Below are 21432 nucleotides of genomic sequence, written 5' to 3'. Positions count from 1 at the left end.
TGGAAGTATTTTTGGGTCTTTCTTAACAGCAGCCTAGCTGTACCCTACTTGATGTACCCCCTGAGAATAAAGTGGGGGCATCCCATGTGTATTTGCAGACATAGTACCTTTAATGCAGTGTGCAGTGTGTGTGGGGGGGGGGGTGGTGCCCTCACTGTGACATGTCTTACATGTGCTTTGTTCCCAAGTCACATAGCAGGCCTGTCTCTGGCTTTCGGTTTCTCACTAGGACCCAGGAGTTAGGGGCGGGACTAGGGCAAGGCCCCACCTAAAGAGGTACTTTGAGGCTGTGCAAGTGTGGGATTGGCAGTGGAGAGTGAGTGGCTCCTTAAATTCTGTACCCTGGGAGCCTCTGGCACCACTCCCCAGTCCAGGACTGCCAGAAGCTATAGCTTCATTGGGGCCACCCTCTTTGTCTCTGAGGGTTCTTCTCCTGTCACATGCTTTCGACCAGGGCCTTGGACTGGTGAGACTGCCTCCTGAGCTCCAGCCCTGGTCTGTCTCTGGACCTCCTGACTCTATCTCCAAGACCTTGTTGGACAGCCCCCAATGGATGTGCTTCTCAATGTCCCCTGAATCTCCCTCATCTTTATTTACCCCTAGACCGCATGTCCTTTGTTCTGTACAGGGCATAGCCTGGTCCCCCACACCTCAGCTCTCGCCCACACACTTTTCTCCTTCATCTCCACATCCTTACCAAGTGCTGCCCAGTCTCTCTTGAAAGCATGTCCTGAATCTGTCCCTTTTCTGTTCTCTCGACAGCTACCTTACATCAGGTCCTTGTCTTCCTCACGTGGACCACCATCTCACATGGGCCCTTCCAGAGTTTGGTCACTATACAAGCAGACTGTGGAGTTGGGCTACCGGAGGTTGAATTTGAATTCTACCACCGTGTGACCTCGGACAAGCTCTTTAACTGCTCTGTGCCTTAGTTTCCTCCTCTTTACTTATTTATTTCGTTTTGGTTTTGCTCAAGATGACTTTAAAATTTTTTTTTTAATTTTTATTATGATTATTTTTAAAAATTGAAATCCAAGTTAGTTAACCTATAGTGTAATAATGATTTCAGGAAGAGAATTTAATGATTCATCACTTACATATACCCCCACCCAACAACCCGCCAGCAACCCTCAGTTTGTTCTCTGTATTAAGGGTCTCTTATGGTTTGTCTCCCTCTCTGTTTTTATCTTATCTTTGCTTCCCTTCCCCTTGTTCATCAGTTTTGTTTCTTACATTCCACATGTGAGTGAAATCATAGGATATTTGTCTTTCTCTCACTGACTTATTTTGCTTAGCATAATACACTTTAGGTCCATCCATGTTGTTGCAAATGGTAAGATTTCATTATTTTTGATGGCTGAGTAATATTAAATTATATATGTATATTTTATATATATGTGGGTATATATATATGTGTATATCTATATGTGTATATCTATATCTATCTATCTATCTATTTATCTATCTATATAACATTTAGATGTTATGTATCTGTATATCTCTCTCTCTATATATATATATATATGCCCAGCACATTTTCTTTATCCGTTCATCAGCCTGTGGACATTTGGGCTCTTTGCATAATTTGGCTATTGTTGATAGTGCTGCTGTAAACATTGGGATGCATATGCCCCTTCAAATCAGCATTTTTGTGTCCTTTGGATAAATACCTAGTAGTGCAATTGCTCGGTCATAGGGTAGTTCTATTTGTAACCTTTTGAGGAACCTCCATACCGTTTTCCAGAGTGGCTACACCAGTTTGCATTCCCACCAGCAGTGCAAAAGGGTTCCTCTTTCTCTGCATCCTAGCAAACATCTGTTGTGTCCTGAGTTGTGAATGTTAGCCATTCTGATTGGTATGAGGTGGTTATCTCATTGTGGTTTTGATTTATATTTCCATGATGATGAGTGATGTTGAGCATTTTTTCATGTGTCCGTTGGCCATCTGGATGTCTTGTTTGGAAAAGTGTCTATTCATGTCTTCTCATTTCTTCACTGGATTATTTGTTTTTTGGGTGTTGAGTTTGATAAGTTCTTTATAGATTTTGGATACTAACCCCTGATATGTCGTTTGCAAATATCTTTTCTCGTTCTGTTGGTTGCCTTTTAGTTTTGTTGATTGTTTCCTTCGCTGTGCAGAAGGTTCTTATCTTGATGAGGTCCCAATAATTCATTTTTGCTTTTGTTAGTTACCCTTGCCTCTAGAGACACGTCATGTAAGAAGTTGCTGCAGCCGAGGTCACAGAGGTTGTTGCCTGTTTTCTCCTCTAGGATTTTGATGGCTTCTGTCTTACATTTAGGTCTTTCATTCATTTTGAGTTTATTTTTTTGTATGGTGTAAGAAAGTGGTCCAGTGTCATTTCTCTGCATGTTACTGTCCAGTTTTCCCAACACCATTTGCGGAAGAGACTGTCTTTATTCCATTGGATATGCTTTCCTGCTTTGTGGAAGGTTAGTTGGCCATACATTTGTGGGCCCATTTCTGGGTCCTCTGATCTGTTCCGTTGATCTGAGTGTCTGTTCTTGTGCCAGTACCATACTGTCTTGATGATTACTGCTTTGTAATACAGCTTGAAGTCCAGGACTGTGATGCCTCCTGCTTTGGTTTTCTTTTTTTTTTTTTAATTTTTTTTTTCAACGTTTATTTATTTTTGGGACAGAGAGAGACAGAGCATGAACGGGCGAGGGGCAGAGAGAGAGGGAGACACAGAATCCGAAACAGGCTCCAGGCTCTGAGCCATCAGCCCAGAGCCCGACACGAGGCTCGAACTCACCGACCGCGAGATCGTGACCTGGCTGAAGTCGGACGCTTAACCGACTGCGCCACCCAGGTGCCCCTGGTTTTCTTTTTCAAGATTTCTTTGGCTGTTTGGGGTCTTTTCTGGTTCCATACAAATTTTAGCATTATTTTTTCTAGCTCTGTGAAGAATGCTGGGGTTATTTTGATAGGGATTACAGTTTCCTCATCTTTAAAATGGGGCTGCTAACGTGTGTGTGTGTGTGTGTGTGTGTGTGTGTGTGTGTGTGTGTGTTTAAGACAGAATAGATAACACAAAGTGCCTGGTGGAAAAAGTGACATTTTAGGTATAAACTGTTTAGGTCTAAACTATATCCCATTTAGGTATAAGCTGTTGTTGTTGTTGTTATTATTTCACATCATCCCACGCTCTGTTCCTTCCTCCCAGAGTGCCTCTCTAATCAGGTCACTACCTTGCTTGTAGGTTATCAAAGCTTTCCATTACGTGCTGGGGGGGGGGGGGGGAGGGGGGATGGTTGCAGTTACGGTTGCAATGTGTTTACTCCTCTCTGTATCTACTCCCTTAGTGGCCTGCCATATTGTCTCTGTGCTTGGCCATGTTTTGGCTAATGAGGTAATGGAAAGTTTGTGCCACTAGGCAGAGGCTTGAAAGGTGCTTTCACCATGGGCTTGTCTTTTAGACTGAGCTGGTCCCCTGGGTCGTAAGAGACCACGTAGAGCAAAGGTCCCAGTCTGTCCTCACTGAGGCCCCTCCACCAACAGCCTACCAGCGTGCCCTTCTTGGCCTTCTGTGCCTACTGGAATTCAGCTCATCCTTTAAGACTTCTTCAAGGGGAATATTTTCCTGTGGTTGGTGGGAAAATTGGGAGCAGCCTTCCCCTGAAACACTTTACTTGATATCGCTGAACCCCCAGTTCTCCATTGTAATAGGACAGTCTTTCCCAAGGTGGGAGCTGTACTCTTGGAGGTCCAGGAGCACTGCTTTGAGAGAGGGATTCCCTTTTTAAATTTCGTCCAATCATTGTGAATTAACCAACGCACTGCCGCGTCTTTACTCTCTCCCTAGCACCTGCTGGCCTCCTTTTATAACAAAGAGAACAGCCTCTGGAGCAGGCCGTCAGCAGGCAACAATAATGCTATGTCATTTCAGTCATTTCATTATATGTAACATGTTTTTCCAGTTTTATTGGGATATAACTGACTTAACCATATTTATTTTTCTGGTTACTCTCTATCTATGACAAATGATACTACTTTCCATGTGTAGTAAGGATACGAAGTTTTCTTTTAAAATAAACATTAAAACATGAGTCAATTTAAAGGGGAAAAAAGTAAATCGTAGTATCGTGCGCTGGTAAACCACCTCTCCAAGAAAAAAAGTCCCAATTTAGAGCGTGTGCTGACTCCCATGGTATAAACCCTCCCATCATACAATTTCCAATAATGAAGGTGGCACCACTGAGTGCAGAGCTGGAAAGGAATGTGCACAATGAACTCTCTGAGTCTGTACAGCTGGCTCAAGTTCACTACCAGGCGGGTGGGTTCAGGGAAAGCAAATATCGGCCACAGCTGAAGCTTGAGAAACACTTTATTAAAGTCACTTTTGGGGGGCACCTGAGTGGCTCAGTCAGTTAAGCATCTGACTTCGGCTCAGAGCATGATCTCACTGCTTGTGAATTCGTGCCCCCGTGTCAGGCTCTGTGCTCAGAGCCTGGGGCCTGCTTCGGATTCTGCGTCTCCCTCTCTCTCTGCCCCTCCCCCCTCACACTCTGTCTCTCTCTCCTTCAAAAACAAAAAAATAAATAAACACCAAAAAAAATAAAGTCACGTTTTGTACAAATCGTACTTGTCAGGCAGAGTGCTTGTGTCCTGAGGGAAGTGACTGCTTCCTGCTCCTCTTTGCAAACCTTGCAGTCCTGGAGGGGTCCCCACGGTGGGTACCTCCGACCAGGCTGAAACTTCTGGAAGAGGGTCTGGGTGAACTGCTCTTCCGCTTAGGATGATAGTGATGTGTTGGGACCTCCAGTTCCTGCCTGTTGCTAACTCAGCTCCAGGCAGGGGCATGGCCCACCGTGGAGGACTCAGGAAGGCACAGGATGATACACAGGCTCTGGCTCACACAGGTCAATGGGACTTCAGGTTTTGTTCCTACCTAAATGTACTTTTCCCTCAAGGGGTGTACAATAAAGACAAAGATGAGGAGAACCGGCTGGAGAAGGAGACATTAAAGGTCTTGTATTGGTTTTCTAGGGCTGCTGTAACAAAGTACCACAGTTGTCTCACAGCTCTGGAGGCCGGGAAGTGTGAAATCAACATGTTGGCGGGGCTGGTTCCTGCTGAGGGCTGAGAGGAGATCTGTTCCAGGCCTCAATCCTTGGCCTGTAGATGTCCCTCTTCTCCCTGTGTCTCTTCACATTGTCTTCCCTTTATGCATATTTGTTTGTGTCCAAATTTCCCCTTTTTATAAGGACACTAGTCGTATTGGGTTAGGATTCATCCTACTTGGCATTGATTGTAGTAATTTCTTGATGGGAAGTGGTCCCCCATTAGGGCTCTTAGTCATTGGAGTTGAGCTGCTGGCTTTGGCCACAGGATAGTGTCCACAGGTACGCTGAGAATTTATCCTGCTGAGCAAGGGGCACCCCCTCAGGAAATAGCCAGATAACGATTTGCCATTGCACAAGAGGTTTCCTATCTGGCAGGCAGCTGGGAGGCTTTCAGGAAAGCCACTGGGCCGTTTTTGAGCTCTGGCAAATACCCAAGCCTCTCTCTGTTTACAGGTGAAGGTGTATGGCTTCCATCTGGGTGACCACACTTGGACCAGGTCTCTATGGGGCCCAGACCTCCAAAGATGCTCTGTTTGGGAGCAGGAGCCTGTTTGGGGCCAGCTGAACTTCTTAACTGAGAAGCTTCAGTGGGGCTTTCCCTTGCCCAGCCTCGACCCTCTCATTTGTTATGCTGAAACTGAAGGTGGCAATGGATATCTTGTGAGTGAGAGATAACATTTTACCAATTCGCTGTGTTGAATGAGATCAGTAAACATCACGATTGAAAATCTTAGCGCTGCCGATCGATATTGACTGAGCACCCACTGTGTGCTGGGTATCATGGGAATATTTATTGAGCACTGCAGTAGAATGCAAAACTAGCCTTGATTCTCTACCTGCCCCTGTAACCATGTTCCTTGCAACGGGACATTGCTGCTCCGGCTATCAGAAGATGGAGTCTATTTCCCTGCCCTTGAACCTGGGTTGGACTTGTGACTCGGTTTAGTCAATACGACTATGGAAGTGTTGTTTATGCCAGTTTTGAGCCTAGACCTCCAGAGACCTTCCTTGCATGATTCCACTCTTGCTCTGGGAACCACGTGGCTGTGTGTTAACCAGCCTGGGCTAGCCTGCTGGTGGATGAGAGACCTGTGGCCCAGTTACCTCAGTTGAGAGTGAACCATCTCCCCAGAAGCAGAGGCCTCTGGCTGCCTAGCTACTCTCCCCGGATGCATCAGGGAATCCAGCTGAGACCAGAAGAACTGCCCGGCTGAGCCCAACCTAAAATGCTGACCTGTAAAATCAGGAACTAAATTAATATTTATTGCTTTAAGATACTTCTGCCTGTTGCGGTGCTTTATTAGACAGGAAAACAAAGTGCTGACTGATACAAGCACTTACCGTGTGCCAAGCTCTGGTTGATTTGAAATCAGGCAGAGTCTTGGGAGAAAAGACTGGTGCAGAGATGGCAGAGTAATGGGCATGGCGCAGTAAGTGCAGAAGACGTGGTGTTTGAGCTGGGCAGGAGTCTTGCCCGTGTAGAGTTGGAGGGTCCAGGATGAAACTCCTGGGAGATGGGACTGAGTATGATAAGGCACGAATATGGGATGCCTTAGGCTGGGACCATCAGCCAATGGCATTTACTGAGACCTTACTATGTGCACAGAAGCACCGCACTGGCAATCTCAGATCTGTGTATGGCCTGGCAGGGAAGAGTAGACATCCACGTGTGGAAATCGGCCAGAGATGTAAGGCTGGTGGCTTTTTTTTTTTTAAAGTAAGCTTTATGATGATACCCAACATAGGACTAGAATTCCTGACCCCAAGATTAAGAGATGCATAGTCTACCGACTGAGCCAGCCAGGTGCCCTGTAAGGGTGGTTTTAAGTGAAACAAGTGGCCGGGGTTGCTTTGTCCAGAGTAGTGAGGATCTTGGCTTGGGCAGAACAGGACTTGATCCAATTATTATTTGTATCTTGTGCCTGGTATGTATGTGGCAGGGATAGAGTGATGACGAGTTTGGGGAAAGACTTCCATAGACAGTCTTCCTGAGAAGGAGTCAGAAAACATGGCCACTCAGGCATCCACCTGAGTGGTAACCCCTTGAAGGCGGGTCTGTGTCTGTTTGCTCTTGACATACCCTGAGACACAGGATCCTGCATACACAAGGCATTCAGGTTGAAAGACTTTCCTTGGAGGCATTTCTCCTCCCCTTCCCTTTATTCCTGCTCATCCATTGTATTCGTTTCCAAATTACCACAAACTGTGTGACTTAAAAGAAATATGTTTTCTCATAGTTCTGGAGGCTTGAAGTCCAAAATCAAGATGTCTGCAGAGTTACTTCCTTTCTTGCTTCTTCCTACCTTCGGGTCCTTGCCCACAGAGTCCTTGGGGTTCCTTGGCTTCTAGGCACATCACTCCCATCTCTGCCTCTGTATTCACATGTCCTTCCCCCTGTGTGTGTCTGTCTTTTCCTATAACACCACTCACACCCTACTCCAGTATGATTTTATCTTACCTAGTATCTGCAATGATCCAAATAAAGTCACTTTCTGAGGTACTGGGGGTTAAGACTTCAGGATACCTCTTTTTGGGAAGACAATTCAACCGGTAACATCCATCAAGACCCAGGGGAATGTGTGTTCCTTATCTGACTGCCCCAGTCCCTGGAGGCCGAGTTAAATGTTCTTTCTTCAGAACTCCTACATATTTAATACACGCTTTTAGAGCATTTGACATGTTGATCATTGCCATGGGTTGAGTCAGGAGCCTCGCTTCTTTGGTCGTCTCCATAGTGCCTTGTAAAGGGTATATGGTGAGTCCTCCATAAATAAAGACCTGTGAAGCAGCCACCTTTCCCTGAGCTGTCATGCTCAGCGCTGCCCGGAACATTTCATGTATTAATCCTCACAGTGATCCCCTGTAAAGTATTTATGTATTTTAATTCCTACTGTATAGAGGAGAATGCTGGAATTTAGAAAGGTGAAATAACTTAGTGCAGCCACAATTGTCTCTAACAACCCGAATGGGCAGCTGAAGTCATCACATGAAAAGTTTTCTATCCCCCCATCTTCACGTTTCTCAAAGTGCCCCTGATCTGGCTAATTCAACTCTATTCTGTCGAGAAGAATCTGGAGTCCTATTTATTGATTTCGGGGTCTGTGCGACACGTTCGAACCGTCTACACCCACGTTCGTTGTTTTCCCTCCAGAAGCCGCACACAAAGCGGATCCACCCTGCGGACGAGAGCGCGCGGGCCGCTTTTCCGCGCGCGCCGCTCCTGGGCGCAGCGTGAGGACCGGCTCACTGATTGGCTGCGCGCGGCCCGGGCCCGCGGCCTGCGCCCGCCCCGGCATCTATGCCCGCGCGGCGATTGGCCGAGCCGTCGTGCGCGCAGAGCCCGCGGTCCCGCGCTCCGCGCCCCGCCCGCTCCGGCGCGCCGCTGTTGCATGGGGCGCCGCCGGCGGCCGAGGGAGCGTGACTGCGCTGCGCAGGGCGCTAGGAGGCATTGTCGCTGTAAGTGGAGCAGAGAGCGGCCCAGAACGGGTCCCCACGCTTCGTGCCCCGCAAAGTAAATGTAGTCTGAGGCTGAGCGCTGGAGGGCTGGGGGCGAGAGGGAGAGAAGTGCCCCCGTTCCTGCAGCGTCCTCACCCCTCCCCCAGGTCACCGGGTGGAAAGAGCAGCGGTGCATCAGCTGCGGCTTCTGCAGTGCCAAGGGGCCCGGCGACGTGCCGGCTCCTGTTTGCAAACTGCTGCTGGACCCCGGTTGGCTCGCGGGAGTGGGCGCAGCGGTGGCAGGGAATAGGGAGCCGGGGGAAGCGGTGCCGGGCCTTGGTCCCCGCGGGAGGCGCCCTTGCCGGTAGAAGCTGTTGTGTATTTCGTTCCTGAAGCAGCGTTTTCTGGGCTTGCTTCCGTTCTGAGGGCCTGCAGACGCCTGCCTCGGAGCATGCCTCCTGGCCTCCGGGCAGCGCGGGAGTCCTCGGCCCTCGGCTAGCATCAGCGTTCCCCCACTGCCTGCTTTATTCTCCCAGTCCCCGCCTGCCGCGCGAGCGGGGGGCCGGCGACGAGGAGCCATTGGCTGCGGGCGCCGGGGGGTGGGGTAGACGAGTGAGGCGTTCCCCTTGTGCCAGGCGCGGGGACCCTGGCCTGGCCCCGGCGCACACACCTTGGAGACGCCGTCCCAGGGTGCCTGGGTGCCCGGAGCAGAGCGCGCACGGCGCTTCGAACCCCAAGGCTCAAAACCAGGCGCCGGCCCGTCCCGCTCATGCCCCAGCGGACTGCTTTCCCTTGGGTAGAAAAGTGGGTCAACCCTGTCCAGGTCTCGAGGGCTTTTGGGGCTATTTGGATACCATCCAGCCCTCAGCCTCTCACCTTCCCACCTGCTCCCCCGCTTGGCGTGGCCGGAAGGACCTGCAGGAGCCAGCGGTGGGGAAGCTTGCACACATGGCTCAAGAGGCTCGAGTTGCCCTTTGGAGCGGCTGCCAGGCTCTAAAGTTCCCAAGTGACCACACCAGTAACTAAATATAGGAGCAGCTGGTGCGGAAGGGGTGTCGCAGCAGCTCCTTTGCAGGGATCTCGGGGCTCCAGATAAGGTAGTATTCTCACTGGTGATGACAGGAGCCCCAGCAGCGGGCTGCAGTCAGGGTTTGAGCAAAAATCCTCCCTCCTCCAGCCTTGTCTCCGGGTGAAGCTAGGTTATAGATCCAGGAGGGCCTGTTGCCAGCTCCCACAAAGGAAGACAACTTTTCTGGCATTCGGTTTATTATATCCTAACTTACCGTCTGTACTTGTTCAATCACCAACTCGTCATGCATCAGTGTGGGAAGTGCTTAAGGTTTGCAAAGACCTTTCTAGAAAATTATATCTCATTTTCTTTTCAAAACCCAGCAAGGGAGGTGGAATTTCCGTTTTACAAATGCGGCTGCTCACAAACACTGATAACTTTCCAAACTCTGGTCTTAGGCTGTCCTCAAAAAACTTTCCCTAGCTCACTGCAGAAAAACGGAGCACAGAGTTCTAGGAGGTCCTACAGCTCCCTCCCCCAGCAGTCTGGGGACAGACAAATTGGCTACCTGTTCCCCTCTTTCTCTCATCTCTTTGGGTCCCTTTGCTCAGACCATGTCTCTCTCCCCTTCGTGCACGGGGCACACATGCTCCTTGGGCCTGGCATCATGGCCCTGCCGGCATCTGGCTCATTCTTCCTTTTGTCACTAAGTTTCTCCTAGTCAGGGGAGGCTCATTCTGGCCCATGCCCTGTCTCTGTAACTTGACTCCCCCCTGTGTGGGCCTTTTAGGAGGTGCCCAGAAGATATTTGCTGGATTTAAACATTTCCTGAGACTGTGATGCACACTCTGAGGAAAGGGGAGGTGGGGGTGTATGGAGAGGAATGTGTTGCTGGGGTAGCAGCAGCGAGTATGGCTTCGGACCCTGTGCTCCAGGGTCTCCACGATTTGGAGCACTCGCCTTGAAATTAGCTAAGGCTTCCCTTAGCAGAGGCAGTCCCTTGGGGACACTCTGACTTCCTTCTACCATCACCTCTGCCTGTGGGGTTGGCCAGATGCCTCAAGGAGCCCAGACTTGACCCTGTGGAGCTATCCTGGGGTCCTGTAGGTGGGTTCTGGTTCCAGGAGGGCTCCCTCGCATGCTGATTGCTTCCGCTGGCCAGCAGAACATTTCTTTTGTAGGATTGCAAGAGATTTGGTGGCCAGAATGGTGCTGACATGCAGATTTTGGCTGACTCATGTTGTTTATATAGACAGGGGCCCTGATACCCTGGGGGCAGCCATGCCTAGGGCCCTTTGCATTCAGTTAGAAGTAGGTCCATAGCTCTCTGTGCCACTTATGTGACCCAGAAAGTTTCCTATTTTTCTCAAAAAACAGAAAACAGGAGCAACTTTATTTTTATCTCTACCTCCTTTTGGGGTTGTTATATGCTAAATATATCTTCCTTTTTTTTTTTTTTTTTTTCTTTTGTCAAAGAGGACTAGTATTGGGTTGGATCTAAAGGGAGCAGTCAGTGCAGTTGGACAACCTTGCAGTGCCCTTTTAGGGACCCAGTACTGGCTCCCATCATCCCATCTGGTCTTCCCTCAGTCTGGGCCCGTTGCTCCCATCTTGGGCCTTATGCCATACCTGGCCCCGCCAGGCTCCTATTTCACAGTCCTTTCTGTGCCAGAGGGACAAGCCTTTGTCGTCTGACCTGGGAGAGGGACAATCGGCTGGACTTTATGAAGGAATTCTCCCTTGAGAGGGGAGGGGAGGTGAGGGGAAGGGGGTTTCCTGGCCAGTTAGTGAGGGTGGCGATTTTAGGCAGCAGGAACTTCTTGGAGGTCTAGGGTACATCTGTGCTACCCAGAACATCCTCTGGATTGTACGGGGCCCTTCCTCCTAGTTACCTGCTCTGCCTCCCAGACTTTGCAGGTCACTCCTGTTCCTGCTTTGATGCCCATTCTCCGACCCACACCATAGAGTGTCTTAGCTTGCCACCAGGGGTGAGGTTTTTAATTTGACTGGTTTTCATCAGTGGGCTCAATGGCCTATGGCACCCCCGCCCTGTCCCCACCTTACCTGGTGACAGCTAGTAGAATTGTAAGTATAGGGCCTGGTTGGAAGTAAATCAGCCTAGGGAATCCCACTCAGGGCCAGCACAGACCCTGGGCGGCTTAGAGATCTACCTTCTCTTGCCCTTGTGCCGTGTGGCCAGGATTGCCTCGGTATGTTTCCTAGAAAGCTCTCCATGAAAATCACAAGTCAGAGCTATGTCCTGTATTTCTGTCCTCTTCATTCTTATGCCCGATACCTTAGTGGATGCTCAATACATGTTTGTGATTATTGATGACAAATACTGGAGATAGGGCAAGGAAGGAACATGGAATAGTAGGAAGACTCCTAGGCTGGGATTAGGAGGCCTAGGTTTCTGTTTGCATTTAGCTCATTTACCTCCCTTCTGGGACCCTCAGTTTTCCCGTTCATAGGGGTTAGAGTAAGTCGCCAAGACCCCGACGACATTGCTATGACTCAGGCTTAAGGGATGGTCCTAAGGGCAGCATGGTGGAGGTGTTGGGTTTAGTCTGCCGTAGTCACCACTATTCCCCACTGTCCCACCCTGGCCCACCTTATGCAAGTTGCCTACCTAGCACTTGTAGGCATTTGACTATAGGACCCTTCTCATTTAGACAGTGCCTTAGATTTATTATAAGAATCCACTGGCTTGTATGTAGATCTGAAACCCAAATGGTGGCTGTTGATCATCATCATCACCACCGAAGGATACTAACTAGGCATCTGTATTCAGCATGTGGTATAAAAATGCAGGGGGAAAGCACAGTGTAGTTCTGCTCCCTGTCTCAAGCTGCACACAGGCTGACTGGGGAGACAAATATGTATACTGTAAAATGCTCATAAACAACCCAAGTGGCTTGTGCTAAGACCTTAAGTGCTGCTGAAACTCAGAGGGAGGAGAAAGCACTGAGGGCCGAGGCAATCAGGGAGGACTTCCTGGAGGTGGAGGGGGAGATTCTAGTCATTCCTCAAAGATGAGTTCCACTGAGTTGTTTGTTCAAAGTCACATGGGTATGAAACTGGGATTAGAGGCCAGTGTCATGTCTGCATGTGTACTGTTTTATTCTCTTTATAAGTTGTTCAGACCTACATGTCCTGGGCCCTGGGCCCAGGAAAGATGTATGTATTTCTGTTCAGTCCTCATATGAATCCAGTGAGGTGGGTGTTACTAAGATCTCCTTCTCAGATGAAGAAACTACAGCTGAGAGTAGTTAGGAATCTTTCCCAGGGCTTCTGAACTAATAAATGGCAGAGTTGGGCACTAGACCTGTCTTCAAAAAACGGTCTTTTTCCGCTGCACTGGGTGTCTCAAACCTTCAGTGTCAGCCTCCTTGGTGAGATGCACCCGTACACGGAATTCACCCCTGTCACTCAGTGGAAGGGGGGCTTGGCCAGCCCCAGCTCAGCCTTGCCTGCCCTGCCTGTGTAGCTGAGCACATAGGGCCTTTTTCATGGTCTCTGTTAGCAGCTCCAAGCACTACCCTCACCTCCTTCTCTCTGTCCTCACATGCTTCTGCCTCTGACCCTCAGGGCGAGTTCATTGAGCAACCTAGCTGTCTTTGAAGCTGGGAATGGGCACTGACCTTGGCCCCAAGTTCATTCTGTCCCTGGGGTGCTGCTGCCGGTGTTGGGGGCAACTTTTGTAAAGAGGTGAGCACTGGATGTGGAGCTGAGCTGGCCAGATTGTTGCCATTTACTCTCTTTGACCTTGGCCAGGTCATCTGGTCCTTCTCTATGCCTCAGTTTCCTTCTCTGTAATAAACAGGGAGTTGGAGACCTGTCTAGTTTGCTCCTTCATGTCTTTGCCACCTAAGAATTTTGACTGTGTTCCACAACCTTCTTTAAGCCTTTTCTCCCCCAGTGATCCAATTTCCCTTCTCTTGTTTCCTCACCCCACCCCCTCTTTTTCCTTCTGGCTCTGGCGGATAAACTCTGCACCAGGCTGATCATCAGGTCTGCTGGCTAAAGCCGCATAAAACCGTAGCCTTCCCTCCATGTTGACAGGTGGGAAGGGAATTCTTAGAGGCCACAGACCAACCAGACTGAGCTCTGACTGGTCACACCGACTGCACTTGCCTCTGTGTCCCCACTCCCCAGCAAGCAAGAGGGACCCCGCAGAGGTACCGGGTGAGGTGAACTGGGAGCTAGGGGACCTGTCCTGGTGGTTGTGGACAGGGCACCAGCCCAGAGCTGTGCTCCGCCTCCTCCCCTCTGCTCCGCCTGTTAAGTGAGTCACAGGCAGCACATACCTGCGCCCTCACACCCGCCTGGCCACTGTTTCAGGCGCTTGCCCTGTGTTCGGTGAGGTCACACGTGTGGATCCACCCTCTGATGGGCACATCGGCTGCTCCGAAGGCCGAGCTGCATGTGGCCTGGTCTCTGGGCCCCTCGGGAGGAAGTGAGTGGCCTGGGCCGTTCCCTGCAGGCTTTCTGCAGCCTGGGTCCCACGGGAGGGTGGATTCAGGGATGGGTCCCTGGCTGGGGGGGTGGGGGGTGGGGTGGGCGGGCGCTTCATGGCCCTGTGTCTTCCCCAGGCACAGGCCCCCTTGTGAGCAGCAGACCGGCCTGGTGGCCGGCAGCAGGACCCCCTCGCCTGCATGCTGAAGAAGATGGGTGAGGCCGTGGCCAGAGTTGCAAGGAAGGTCAACGAGACCGTGGAGAGCGGCTCTGATACCCTGGGTGAGTGAGGGCACCCTGTAGGCGGTGTGCGAGATCAATTTAGATGTGAAATCGAAAGAGAAGAGCAAAGAGACCGTGTCCGTGTGCGCCCTCGTCACGAGGAGAAGCGTGCCGGGGAATCTCATTGTGGTCATTGTTCAGTTTGTGTATACCAGGCCGCAGTGCGAGACTTATCGTGGCCGCGGACAAAGAGGCTTGAAAAACACTACGTGAGGGCTCCCGCTTGCTGGGAGCCGATCTGCCTGCCCTGGCACTGCCGCTGACTCTTGAGTGTGTTATGTGCCCTTGACCCAGGTGACAATAGCTGGCACTGCCGAGTAGCCCCGTGTACCAGGCCCTGTGCAGGTGCCTCATGAGTGGTGCCGTATTGACTCTGCACAGTGGCCTTGTGATAGAGCGGGCACTCGCCAAGCATGACCAGCCTTGGTCTTCAGATGAGGACGTGAGGGTCGAAGGCAAACTGGGCTTTTCCCAGGTCCCTCAGCCTGCAGGCCCCTTTTCACGCCACCGTTTTACCTCAGTTGTGTCTTACGTATTTTTTGCTTTGACTTGGTCGTGGCATTTTAGGCCAGACAGTTATGCCAAGACTTCAAGCATCTAAGCAAACCGTCCTATGTGACTGAATTCAGCTATTTATTGCCTGTTCGCGTGTACAAGGATTGTGTGCATGTGCATGTGTGTGTATGCGTGTGTGTCTCCCGCTGGCACGTGTGTGCCCCCTTAGAGCCACTGACATGTTGTGAGAACCCAGAGGAGGGGAGCACACTCCTGCCTTGGGGATGACTGCATACACAGAGTGGGATTTGAGTTGGGTCTTTGGCACCCAGAGACGAATTCACAGGTAGGTCGGGATATCTGTGCCCATGCGTGTCTGTGTCTCTCCAAGGAGCGTTTCCATGGAGGTTATTGGCCGACCAACAGCCCAGGGACTGGGAAGATAGAGTATTTCTGTGCGCAGCCGTTGGTCTGGCGTGTCTGAGGCTCCCGGACAGGGCGTGGTAGCCCAGAAAGTGGAGGGTCACTCGGCCTTCAAGGTGAGCTAGGTCACTGCCTCTTTCAGGAAGCCCTCAGCCCTACACCATCCACCCCTGGCTCCCTTCTTCCTCTGTAGCAGTCATGCAGTGTCCCTAGAGGGCAGGGACTTTTGTCCCTGTGCCGCCAGAGCCAGAGCCATGCCAGACGCCTTGTGCGCACATAGCGTTTGCTAAACTGAGCTGAAGGGGGAGAGGCATCATCTGTGGCAGACGGTCTTGCGAGTTGTCGTCGGTTTTGGAGTCAAAGTTCTGGGGGAGGCTTCAGCTGGTGAGCTGATGGCCACAGGCCCTCAGGAAAAGCAGCCTGGATTGCTGTGCTGGCCGCTGAGGCGGTTGTACTTAGCCTGGTGTTCAAGACTCGCCACCTCTCGTATGGCCTGGATTGGAATCCCCAGTCTACCACCAAATAGCCCAATACCCCAGCAGGCTGCTTAACCTCTGATTTAAGCTGGTTTTCTTCATGGATGTAACGGGGGTGTTAACTGTGCCCACCTCGTCAAGGGAGTTCAGGGGAATGGGGGGTCTGTAAGGTGTTGCCTTCGGGTAGTTCAGCGAGTCTCTGAGGGCTAGGGGCGGGGCCTAAGTCCCTCTCGGCCACAAACACGCCTCCTGCAGCCGTCAGCTGGCCACCAAGCTGGGTGTCTTCACGCTGTCTTCAGATGGGGAGTTCGGTGCAAATCAGCAAGTCTCTGCAGTGAATAACCTACCCCTGCCTTAAAATGCTGCCGGGGAGAGGGACACGTGTGCAGCTCAGCCTCTTCCAGATGCGTCATGGGAGCAAGGATGGAGGGGCGGCAGAGGCGGGAGGACAAAATTCTGACTTCCTGGAGTCGGTGTTGTTAGCGCAAGGACTTTGGGAGGCTGATGTCCCAGGCAGCGCTGGGATCTCATGCATGGCAGCACCACAGATTTGCCCCCGTGGCATGGAGGAGCCGGGGGGACGGTGCCCTGCAGCTGGGGAGCCTGGAAGGCCACATGGAGTCTCGACTTAAATGTCTGTGGACCAGAGACTGCAAATGCAGTTCTCTGTGCAGGCCAGGTGTGGATTTCTGTGAAGAGTGGCCGCCCTGCAGGGGTGCGGCGCACAGGGCGTCTAGAGTGGGGTGTGCTGTGACCAGCCCCTTTGCACTGCCTGGCGCCGTGTCCGTTAAAAACCCCGAGGCAGGTGTCTGCTGCCCTGCCTGGCTGCTGTGGTACTGGGATTGAAACCCTGAGTGTCCGACCCCAGAGGCCGGGAACTTTCCCTGCCACGCTGTGTTGGGGTGGGGACCTGGGCAGTTGCTGGTCCCCGGCGTTGTGCACGCTGTAAAGCTTTAGTCATCTTGGGAGGGGAGTCGAACCTTTCAGCCTTGGCTGTCTTGACTGGAGCTCCAGACTTTCACGGGGAGATGACTGTGTCTTTAAAGTTAGGCTGGTTTATTACCTTTTTGGTGCCCAGTGAAGAAGCAAAATGTCAGACCAGGCCACTGTGGGCACCTGCAACCCGGGCCCTTTGGCAAGTGGAGCTCATTGGGCTCCTGTGGTCTGAGGGGTCTGGGGTCTAAGCTGTCCGTATGTACTGATCATCCACTGTGTGCAGGGTGCTGGGGGGTTCCCTAGGGTTCTGTGCAGTAGAGTCATGGAGTCCCAGCCCACCACTGTGGGACAGAGAGCAGTGAGTGACACAAGGGCTCCATGCTGGCCCTGGTCAGACACACACTGCAGGTGGTTGGAGTTCACAGGTGGGAGATGTTGCCAGGTGTTGAAGGCATCCAGGAAGGCTTTCTGGAAGAGGTGGGAATGGAAGTGGGTCTTGAAAGATGCGTGAAGGAACCCAGTGTGGTTCTCATGTAAAACAGCAAACAACCTGAAACAGCCTAAAAAACCAGCAGCGGGTAATCACTTTAATAAATTTTGTTACAGCTGTACAATGTAATTTATGTAGCTGTTAAAAGTGGTGCATGAAATTTCATTACGTGCTTGAATGAAGACTGGCAAATCTTTCCGTATAAGATGACTTGGAAAAAAGCAAGGATCCCAAACGGTACAGACAGATACCAGTTATGTTAAGTGTGTGTATACTGGAAAAAAATTGAAAGGAAATAAAACGAGACACAAAATGGATGTTAGAAAATACTATCGTGCATTTTCAGAACATTCTGTGATACGCATATTACTCTTTTAAGTAGCGAAGATAGATTTTAGGGAGAGGACCACCCCCTTCCCAAAAACAGATGAGAGTTACGGAGGTAGCTCCTTGTGTAAGCCCTTGGGTGTGGAATGGGCTTCTCTGGCTTCTCCCTTCTGCTGGGTTCCCCTCCCTTCCTCCCCATGCGCAGGTCCGGGATGCAGCCCTGGGATGGCTGCTCAGAAGCCGCAGGTGTCTCTCTGCAGAGTGGAAGGTCCCAGTAGAGACCCGGCCGGGAGAGCTCAGTTACAGGTTCTCACCTTACTCGGGTAGGTCACCCTGGAAAGCACCGCACACGCTCGGCCAGGCGCCTGTGGCTGCCCTCCGGAGCCAGGCTCGCTCCTCCTGCAACCTGAGCTGGGGTTCCCAGCCCTTGTCTCCCCACTGCAGGCCTCTTCATCCTCCAAGAAGTGGGTTCCTTTCCCTCTGGCCCCTGGTCTGCCCCTCAGCTTGAGTCGAAGCCACTTTTCTCCAGCCCCTCACCTCTCCTTAGCATTTTCGATTGAGCTTGTGCAGAGTCAGGAACTCAGGCTTTCCTCTCCATCCACTCCTTGTGTCCTCAGGTTAGTTCTTTCTCTTGGTAAAGGCCTCATGCACATCTGGGCTTCCTGGGTCCTTGAACTCCTGGGGGCCTCTGTCTGACCTCACTGTTCCCTCTGGCCAGTAGACTGGCGGGCCTCGATGCCCTGCACCCCACTTCTCTCCAGGGGAGAGAATCCCAGGCCTTTGGGGATGACTTTTAAACACTGATCCTCATTGCCAAGGAACGGGGCTTGGAAAGGCCCGGCAGAGTGTGGGAAGGGAGGGCATGGCCAGCTGGGACAGAGGCCTGACAGAGCTGGCGGGAAGGCGTGCCCAGCACGAGCTGCAGAGGAAGGAGCCAGCGTTGCCCGGGGCCCGCTGTGTGCCGGGCACAGGTGTCTGAGACCACCTTTCTGTGGTCTTTGGTACTTTCTGCCTGCGGATTCCCATCTGTGTTCATTTCACAGAAGTCCCAAGTCATTAGCTCAGGGTGTGTGTCTGCCCCCTATCCCTCGGGGTCTCTTTGCCTGCACTTCCTCTTGGGGCTTCCATTCTGTGCGTCCGTCTGTTGCACTAGTATATTTCCTTTCTCTTCCTCTCTCTGCTGCATTTTGAGATCTGTCTGCTGGTTCATTATTTGCTTGTCCATCTGTGTTTAGTCTGCTCTCGAACCCCTCATTGAGTTTTAATTTTTAAGGCTACCTACTTTATTTTCAAAAGCTCTGTTTGGTTCTTTAAAAAACCTGATTTCATATACTCTGGTTTCTCTTCAGATCTGATAAATCTTTTACCTTTTCTTTTAAAAAAATCTGACTTAAGGGAATAATATCTTATTTCTGTTTTATGTGTTTAATCTCTTTTTTTATTTCTTTAATCATTTGACTATACTTGTCTTTTTTCATCGTTTGTACTACCTTTATCACAGGGAGTTCTCAGCGGCCCACATCTCCTGCTTCTGTTGACTCTAGCTCACAGTGGGTTGTTCTGGGTGGATCTGATACAATAATTTGGGACTCTGTACTCCTGCCTGATGGAGCCTGGCCTGCATGACCCTGGACTGAGGGCATGTGCTTCTGAAGGGTTGTGTTTGCTTGCAGCAGATGCCTGCCTACCGCTGGGTTAGAAACACATCTTTCTCGGCCCAAGGGGTGTCGGGGCCTCTAGGGAATTGAATATTCAAACCCTACACCCACCTGTGGTTTCCAAATCTCAGGGGGGTGATTTGTTTGTTGTTGTTTTTGGTTTTTTTAAAGTAGGCTCCGCGCCCAGCTCAGAGCCCAACGTGGGGCCTGAACTCACTACCCTGAGATCAAGACCTGAGCCGAGACCACGAGCTGGTGCTTAACCGACTGAGCCACCCAGGTGCCCCTGTTTTCTTTTTTTAAATTCAGTGCCCAGGCAAAGACAAAGCAGCCTTCTAATTATGAAAAAGCCGGTCTTATCCCTAGTCCAGTCTTTCTCTGAAGGGAGTCCTTCAAAACCCCCACTTTCCGTGGGGCTCCCAGCTTCAGCTTCCCTCAGACAGGCCAAGCGCTGCATTCCTGACCTCTTCTAGGCCTTTCAGCCTGAGCCCCTTGGGAATGCCGGCCCTGGCCAGCAGAGCATCGGTAGCCTCCTGCCCCCGTGTCTTTGACATTCCTCTCTGACTCGTGCAGCTTGCTCTTGTCACACACCAGGCCGGGTTGCCGGCTCATCGTTGCGCCATTTAATCCTCACGCTGACTTTGTGAGAGGGGTGATGTTAATATCCCCGCGTTACAGATGCAGAAACCAAGCCACAGACCTTTCTAAGTCCAGGGTTTCTAAGTGTTTAGTAGCACGGAGGCATTCAGCTTGCCCCTCCGCCGTGCTGCTTTTGAATTAGGAGTTCCCTTGTTTTCGAGAAGCTGGAGCTAAGGCTGAGGGCGTGACACAGGTGTTGGGAGGTGGGGCCGGTTTCATCACAGCTCTAGGTGACCCTTCCCACTGAGGACTTGGGGAAGGAGATGGGGAGAACGTGGAGCCCCTGCTCCCCCTCATGCTGGCCTCTGGCTCACACCGGTTGGAACCACAGCGGGGCCAGCCCTGTTCCCTGAAAAGGAGGAAAATTATCAGAGGCTAATATCTGCCTGGTCATTTAAGGTGTCGCCGGTGGTGATGGGGACAGCCGCCATGGGCTGCTTGTGTTTACATACAGATTCATGGAGCCCACGCTAGAGCTTTAAAGGTGACATCCCAGGGTGGGCTGGGTGACCTGCATTTTAACACGAATCCTGTATGATTCTCCCCTGCCTTGAATTTTGAGAACCGGTGGTTTATGAATTATATTCTAGAACTTCCTTCTCCTGGTAGGTTCTGGGTGGCTGGGCAGGGAAGGGCATTGTCTGGGCTGGCCTGGATGTGTGTGTGTGTGTGTGTGTGTGTGTGTGTGTGTGTGTGTGTGAGAGAGAGAGAGAGAGAGAGAGAGAGAGAGAGAAAGGGAGAGAGAGAAAGAATGAATATGAGTGTGGTGTGACCCATTCTCGGGGAACTGAGCAGCTGGGCCATGAGCTGTGAGATGGTCAGGTGGGCAGACCAAAGCTAGTGACAGAAGGGACACATCCCCCCTCTCCTACTTCCCCTGTCTCCTAGGCTCACCCCTACTTTGCTGGGGTGAGTGCTTGTCTCCTCCTGCTCCCACCAGCAGATGGCGCCCTGTCACCAGCCGAGAGCTGAGTGTCAACTGAGACCCAGACTTGACCAGAGTGTTCGCTGGGCATGAGTGCCTATGTCCTGGCGTCCTGACGGGGCTTCCACTCAGCCCAGCTCACGTCCTGTATTTACATTCCTAGCTGACTCCCACAGGATCTGAGTTTGCAGCTCCTTTCTTGAGCAGGGGTATTTAGGAAGCACTTAAATATACTCACTAAATCTGAAGAATGCCTTCTCTCAGGTCAGATACTGCCCCTTTTTAAGAAACACCACATTGAGCACCTACTGTGTGTATCTCACTTGGAGGAACCAAGTGGCCCAGGAGTGGCCAGTGCGGAGGGGAGGAAGATAGACACACGTAATCTCCCAGGCACACTGTCAGGGAGGGGAGTTCACGGCCCTGAGCCCAGGAGGCTGATGCTGGTGGAGATGACGGATGTGTGTGTTGCTCACCTGTCTCCTGGCCTGAGGGTCAGCCAGGCACAGGTCAGATGTGTGGAAGAGGGAGTGGGCCCTCACAGGGGAGCCCTCAGCCTGGCCGGGGCCACCTGTCCGTTTGCTACGAGGGCTGGAAGCCTCTGATCTGCTGTCCTCAGCTTCCTGCCTCTCAGTTGGGAAGGCAGGGTGCTATAGCTATATACATTTGATTAAAACACACAAACAAGAAACGATAGGTGTTACATGTGTCCAGTGTGCAACACATGAGACCCACCAGGTAAACAGTGGGAAGCCAGGCTTCCTCCGGCCCTGTCCTCTGTACCCTGACCCCTTCCT

General features: G+C 51.3%; 1 protein-coding gene across 6 annotated transcripts in view; it reads left to right on the top strand.

The window, feature by feature from the left end:
- Positions 1 to 21432, top strand: part of LRRC20 (leucine rich repeat containing 20) — a 117808-nt gene that overhangs the window by 16851 nt on the left and 79525 nt on the right. For 4 of the 6 annotated variants that reach the window (XR_007145271.1, XM_047824852.1, XM_047824853.1 and 1 more), the window contains exon 2: positions 14122 to 14266. Coding sequence is in view for 4 of the 6 variants with exons in the window: in XM_047824852.1 (XP_047680808.1) it covers positions 14185 to 14266 (82 nt within the window). In the remaining 2 variants the exon portion in view is untranslated. Of the gene's footprint in view, positions 1 to 8465; positions 8542 to 14121; positions 14267 to 21432 lie in introns of those variants that run through there. The other 2 variants (XM_047824851.1, XM_047824854.1) reach the window with 2 other exon arrangements.

This window comes from Prionailurus viverrinus, chromosome D2 (genome assembly GCF_022837055.1).
Source record: "Prionailurus viverrinus isolate Anna chromosome D2, UM_Priviv_1.0, whole genome shotgun sequence".
In the NCBI taxonomy this organism is placed as follows: Eukaryota; Metazoa; Chordata; class Mammalia; order Carnivora; family Felidae; genus Prionailurus; species Prionailurus viverrinus.
The sequence above is the reverse complement of the archived record's forward strand: the minus strand, read 5'-3'. Positions and strand labels throughout refer to the sequence as shown.